Source organism: Diadema setosum, chromosome 15 (assembly GCF_964275005.1).
Source record: "Diadema setosum chromosome 15, eeDiaSeto1, whole genome shotgun sequence".
Taxonomy (NCBI): Eukaryota; Metazoa; Echinodermata; class Echinoidea; order Diadematoida; family Diadematidae; genus Diadema; species Diadema setosum.
In genome coordinates this window covers 24,464,409-24,471,593 of record NC_092699.1, presented here as the reverse complement: position 1 = coordinate 24,471,593, position 7,185 = coordinate 24,464,409, and the positions used below count along the sequence as shown (strand labels likewise).

The window sequence follows — 7,185 nt, the reverse complement described above, 5'->3', positions numbered from 1 at the left end:
CAATACGCGAAAATATTGCACACAAACCAAGGCATTAATGCACCCACAATAGTCTAGCGTCAAATCACACAAAATATGAACATCTCGCAAAAATATCTATACGCGAAATGAAGGTAGTGAGTCGAGTCTGTGGTCTGTACTTCACAAACGCAAAGCTAGTGTGCCAGCAGCCGCCGCCCCTCTTTGAGTATACATACACTCGTTTTGAATAATGAAATTCGACCAAAGAACTGACACCTAAAGCTTCTTGGAATTTTGGAATGACAACGCCATAGAAATAATTATAATCATATCTCGTTGCCACCTTATATACTACGCTTTGCAACGCTTTCCACTCACTGTTGTAATATATATACTCATAGAGAGTAGACAATCTTTAAAATATTTACTTATTCATTTATTAATATATTTATAGTTCTTTATACAGGGTAGACGATTCCACTTGTTTCAGTAGGCCTACATAAAACTCCTTTAAAAGTGACAGTTTACAATCTAAAACAAATTTAGAACACTAGGCCTATAGGTTTCCACTGTCAGAGGATCAAGAATTTGGCAAATTTAAGAAATCTGTGGAACATATATTTTCTCTTACACACAATGTATACCAATTGCTTTATACATGTACATTTGCAACTTTAGATTAGATGCTTTATACAGTCGTCCATCAACCTGTAAGCGAACTTTCACGAGATACCCGGCTGAATTTCCAAAGTTTTAAACACAGAATGAGTACATGATAAACGGATTGTCGTATAGGCCATCTGTTTATCTATTTCTGTTGTTTGTTTGTTTGTTTCTCCTTGCCTTTACTTAGGCTAGACCATTTTGGTATGGAATTAAAATGTACCTAAACAAGGTTTAAATCAATTGTCAGATTGATTATGAACATCGCTTGTCGGGTGCATGGGTATCTGCCTGCTGCAACGACAAAATCTTACTGATGTGCCAATCGGAAAGATCCCCCAGTGATTGTATAATGATGAGAGTTAAGGTGGGAATGTGAGATTTAAAATTGTTTCATAATCTGAGATGGCTGGAGATCTCATGTTCATCTACAATACAAAGTAGGGGGCACCGCGCCAGTCCCCTCCCCCCTTTTTTCTTTTGATAAAAGAAATTAAAAAAAAAAGAAATAAAGAAGGCCCGTGCTGTCAGCCGATGAAACCCGGAAGTGGCACTGGAAACGAAAGAAATTGCACGGGAATCACCTTTGTTTTTGTTTTGTTTTGTTTTGTTTTTATGCTTGCTTGTCAGCTCTTTCTATTGCTGTATCTCCCACTCAAGATATGATTATTTTCTCGACCCCTCTTAAACATTTAGCGCTCTCCCCGTCCAATTTAAGTTTGTTGGACAAATTTGCTCTCAGCCAGTCAGCTCCCCTTGCAAGGAATTCTTATCTTAAAGCAGTATAAAATATCTGACAAAACGCTTCCTATGAAATGCCCCTCATCATACAGAATCGCCAATTTGCTATATACAGGGGGTCCGTGCGAGTGGGAGGTGAGGATGCTTGGCACTGGAGTGTCTGCATTTCGACTGTGCGTAATATACATATCTCTGTATTGTGCATTAATTGGACTGCGCAAGCAATGTAAACTCGTCTTTCAATCCATGAGTGGATGCAGATTAAACTTTCCGATAATTACTCTAAACTAAGGAAGTTCAGGTTCAAGTTCAATGACATGTATTTACAGCAAATATAAGTATAAGCCTATATAACTTCTGAGTAGTGCCTACAAGTAGCATGCAATCAATTTGAAAATACTGGGGGCACATATCTAGAAGTAAAAGAAAGAAAACTAAACTATAAAAAAAAACTATTTAAAAACCTTGACAAAAAACAAACTTGTGACGAATGTGCCCTTAACCAAAATGAATATGACATCCCATGCAGTATCAAAGTAAATAGAATTGCAAATCCGAGGTAAGGACCAAAAACACAGAAACAGAGATAGAGACATGGACAGACAAAAACAGAGGCAAAGACAGGAATCCTAGACATACGTAAATATTATTGACAGTAGACGGAACTGCACCATGCCACATGCCATATACTTTTGACTAATCAGTGATAAGAATATTAACTATGAGGTATATAATATACAAATATACCTTGCCTTCAGAGTTTCTGGTTAAAACTATGGGCAGAGGCATCGAGGTCTACAATTTTAACAAGAAACTCGAAATTAGGCAAAGAATATTTGTTTTATATTTTGGTCAAAAATTCAAACAAAATAGTGGGGAAAATGGGAAAAATTTAAATGCGAGGCGAGACGTCGTGTGGTGGGTGCGCTGTTGTGAAGGACCCTACATGACGTATATGCTAAGAAGCAGCGCACGGTGTCAGAACCGCTTTGTTTGGCTCAAAATGTTACATTTCACAGAGTGACCGAACGAAGCAATGCGAAATGTCAGAATTCCTTTATGGCGTCACAATTGTTTTGTTCAAATTGATACATGTCACGGAGTGACGGTATAGGCAGTGCACGATGTCAGAATTACTTTGTGATGTCACAATTGTTTTGTTAAAAATGTTAAATTTTACAGAGTGACACAGTACAAAGCTGCACACAATTTCAGAATTGCTTTTTGACTTCATTTTGCAAATAGTATTTCATGAAGTGTCAAACATGCCAACATTCTGACATAGCAGGAAAGCTATAATCACGTGAAGCTTTTTTTTTTTTTCCAGCTAGTGCGCAGCAGCTTTGTACCGGTCACTCCGTTGAGTGTATTTATTTTTTTTTAAACAAACAATTGTGACGTCACAAAGCAATTCTGACATTGCGCACAGGGCCGTACTGTCATTCTGCGTGATGTAACGATTTCGAACAAATCAATATTGTGACGCCACAAAGCAAATGTAACATTGCGCACTACTCTTACCGTCATTCTGTGAAATGTAGCAATATTTCTAACAAAACAATTGTGACGTCATAAAAAGCAATTCTGGCATTGCGCATTGCTTCGCACCGTCGCTCTTGTAAAATATAACTTTTTTTTTTTGAATAAACATCACAAAGCAGATCGATCTGACATCGTGTGATGCGACATGCTTCATTAGGATCCCTTCACTGTCACAACATCGCATCCACCATACAAGTTACGACTTCTCGCTCTGCATTTCCCCATTTCCCCTTCTTTTGTTTAAATTTTTGAACCAAAATACAAAACAAATATACTTTGCCTAATTTCGAATTTCTTGTAAAAATTATAGGCATCACCCTCGGTGCCTCCAAAAAGAACTATCCACTTCGGGCTGCGCCCCTCAGTGAAAAGCTCACTTGGAGTCACCATAGTCTTAACAAAACTCTCAGGGCAACATATAGCCCCTATTTGTATAGTATTCGAATCTGATATGAGTGTATGGGTATATAAAATAGTAATCCTTTAGTGAGAGGGGGAGAGAGAGAGAGAGGGAGCAAGTATACCGTGCAGAATTAGCATTAAAATGGTTTATTGACAGAACATGCGTCATGCGCAACGACCTTGTTTTGCCCTTCGCCCCTCCCCCAGCGAGCCCCGCATTCGAGCCGTAAATTACTAGTACGCGTAGATCCCACATGCGCGAAGTATGTTTACGATCGCAATCGGAGGACGGCGCGAGTATATTACAGTACAGCACACAGGCTCTACCTTCTTTATGCCATGCCAGTCATCTAAGTACATTCCTCTCAGCAATCAGGTGTAAAAGTCCATGGTCAGAGAATCGGAATCTATTCTTTTTAGAGTATATGCCCTTCATTCTGCCGCCACTTAGTGCGCTAAACCCGCTGCAAAAATGTCGTCTTCCAATCAAACCACAACGTCCAGTGCGGCCCATACACGTATGAATGAAGAGACCAGCGGCGGCAGTAGCGGCGTAGCGCTACCGAACGGACTGCCTCCAGACGAGGCCGATCTCCAGCTGCTTGCGAGCACTCGCAACTTGTCCATCAAAGACAGTGGTGCCGTGCATTTACCGAAAGGGAAGCCATCAGCTATGAACGGGACGATTGAAGAGAAAAAAGACGATACAAGTCGAAAAGATGGACGCGAAATTTCAAAATATTCCCAACAACCACTTGCCAGTTTGTATCGCCAGGATTCTGACCTACAGCTACCGGCCTTGGAGCGCGCATACAATTCGATCATACGCGGCATCGGAGAAGATCCGGCGAGACAGGGTCTGATGAAGACGCCGCAGAGAGCAGCTAAAGCCATGATGTATTTCACGAAGGGATATGAAGAGAAAATTGAAGGTAGGGCTCTATTCATTCCGTGCATTTTCCCTTTAAATTTATTTCACTACGTAGTGAGTGGTTTATATGGCATATTCCTTCATATTTATTTGAATGACATGTAAAATTTATGCAAAACAATGAATAAGTCAATTTGTAAATTCCTTCTTGGCACATGAGCAGAAAAGATCATTAATTTTGTGATATTAGGCATCTTGGTTTGTATTTAATTGTAAGTTCACTGAGATAAGCATCTTTGATAAAATGATGATTCATGTAATCCTTATGAAGGATTTTTGCCAGCATGTCTACTGAACTGAGCAGCAACAAAGTTCATTTCAAGTTTAAACCAGGTATTTGGCAATAATGTCAGAAAAAACATGTGAATGCATTTAATCAGTGTATATCAAACAATGAAATGGATACTTCTCCAGCCAGCCCAATTGGATATTGAATGACCATGCTTGGTTACATATACAATAGGGTCTACAAGTTCATTCTTTGTTCGAATAGTTTGGTAAATTATAAATGCTTAAACTCTCAACTGATAAAAAAGAAAGGTCATTTTTGAAATGTGCACATGATATGAGCTTGAAATAAAAGGAATGAGGCTACCACTACTTTAAATGCTAAGTACTGCATGTAATAGAATTACAAATTGAATAGCCAATTCTTACTGCTAAAATTTTGCTTTTGGTATTGCAATTTCCCTGAGAAGTTTAATACCTGTTTCTCTTCTTCCAGTTTTTAGTATCTGTGTGTAACTACTTAGACTATAAATAAACTAGTGCTAGCTCAGGACCAGATGCTCTGGACACTGTTTAACAGGGTCAGCATTTCTGTTACAATAACAAGCTGTAATAAGAGAGGTTGAAAAAATTTAGAAAAATAATAAAACCTAAAAAGTTAAAGCAGGTCCAATAGGGCTAAGCTATTCAGAAGAGAAATATAAAGAGTTTTGGAGTATTGATGCAGGATCAAGCAGTTTGAGTCTAAATGAACATTTAATAATCTTCAAAATCACCTGATCACTGTGAAGAAGTTTGCTCCCATGAGTACACTGAAGCAGAAAATGGTAATGCATATACACCTTGGAGGAATGTATTGTTTTTTTCCAAAGGTTTCAAACATGAAAAAAAAAAGGAAAATATTTTGAATTCCAGGTACAGAGTGGTTTGCAGTAAATTATACAGTATGTCAAATATAATCTATAATTCTCAATAGAGATGACATGATATGTAAAACATTGCCAAATTTCATTACATCTGGGAATATATCGTAAGTTGCTGAATATTCCCAAGGTATTCACAGTATGTTGGTGGCAAAAAAAACAAACAAAATTGAAGATAATTGATAATGATATCAGATTTATGTAGGCACCTACATACAGGGTGTACATTGTATAAATGTTTGAGTGTGTGCTATATAATATACAATTTGTGTATGGGACAAGGAGTAGGTGACACCTATAGATAGGTTTTTATGTCTGGTAGCAGACTTGTGTCCTCTGCCAGAGCACAGGTTTGCAGTATTAAAAAAAAACAAAAACAAAAAAATCCTCCCCAAAAACAAACAACAGTACTCTGACCCCCAAAACAACAACTTTGTGTGTGTGTGTGTGTGTGTGTGTGTGTGTGTACAATTGTATGATGTTTGTGTACAATTGTATGATGTTTGTGTATGTGCATGTAAATGAGCATAACAATTTTGATTGTGCCTAGTGACCACAGAATTATTAGAATTCTAAATACTCAGAGTAGTGAAAAAAAAAACAAACCAAAGTGCTCCAGGAAATTACAGTATTACCTGGAAATATTGGAGGTAAATTAGTATGTATTCTAACCACTACCTTGAGTGTGTCCTAACTTACATAGTTTGTATAATAGAGTTACCTTCATGCAGTCAGACCGCAACGCTGCTGTTAATGAGCTCAAATCAAAAATTTATCGTACGCGCAGGTTTTTGCGCATGTCCTTCTCAGCACCCGAGATTTTGCGAGATAATTCAGAGACAAAGTGCATGGTCTACGAGATTCACTTATTGGCGACATGAAGATCTACTATCCGTGACTAATTGACATGGTTTGTGAATATTTGAAATAAATCACACCTTTTAATGCTTACATTATACAAAATGAGCTTATGATATCATTATTCATATCTATGCATTATATCGATATTTTCCAAACGACCCTGAGACAAATTAGAACAAGGCTTTCTATTTATTGCCAACCCGACCCGTTCATAGGTTGAATCACCACATGAATGATAGTCAACGTTTTAGATATACCTGTTATAATAGCACACTAAGAACTGAATTGGTCCCTCGCTTAGAAAACAATAAAAATTGCAAGTCTCGTCGAGTAAAAATCATAGTGTGGCAATTTGAGATACATGCGCTCCCAGGGTATCATTAGATAAATTACTCAGCGATGTATACAGTGGATTAATAAGGAATAATTATTCTAATATCAAAAAGAGAGCCCCAAAGAACTCATGTGTGCAAACACAGTGCTAGATCTTTTATTATTGATTTGTATGCTACTTATTAATGCACTCTGCTCTTATATAGTTGTGCCGGCAAAAAAAGTTCAAGCCGAAGTTGAGCTTCGATCAGAGTGGAGTGTTGTTCTTGTTGTTTACGTGGAGATCTTACACCAGCTGCAGTTGCCTGAACCTGAGCGCGTATACACACATTGTGCGCGCGCGCACACACACACACCATATAGGGTCCTACACTGTCATCTACACACAGTGTATTACTGTTATGTAGAGTACACACAGATATAAATAGTTCTGTGAGAGTACACGTTTACTGTCATTCCGCGAGGTGCGTTCAACTCTCCACTCGGAGGGAATTAACCAATCAGAAACGCGTATTCGCGGCAAACTGAAATCTCGTCAAAAATTAACTGTGCAACGCAATGATTTATTCGCCAACCTGACCCGTTCATAGGATCAGTCCA

At 38.2% G+C, this 7,185-nt stretch overlaps 1 protein-coding gene across 1 annotated transcript in view; it reads left to right on the top strand.

Moving 5' to 3' along the window:
* Positions 1–3,638: 3,638 nt before the first annotated feature.
* Positions 3,639–7,185, top strand: part of LOC140238924 (GTP cyclohydrolase 1-like) — a 55,459-nt gene continuing 51,912 nt past the window's right edge. Inside the window, exon 1 of the mRNA XM_072318821.1 lies at positions 3,639–4,241. Coding sequence (XP_072174922.1) covers positions 3,782–4,241 — 460 coding nt within the window. The 5' untranslated portion in view covers positions 3,639–3,781. The remainder of the gene's footprint in view (positions 4,242–7,185) is intronic.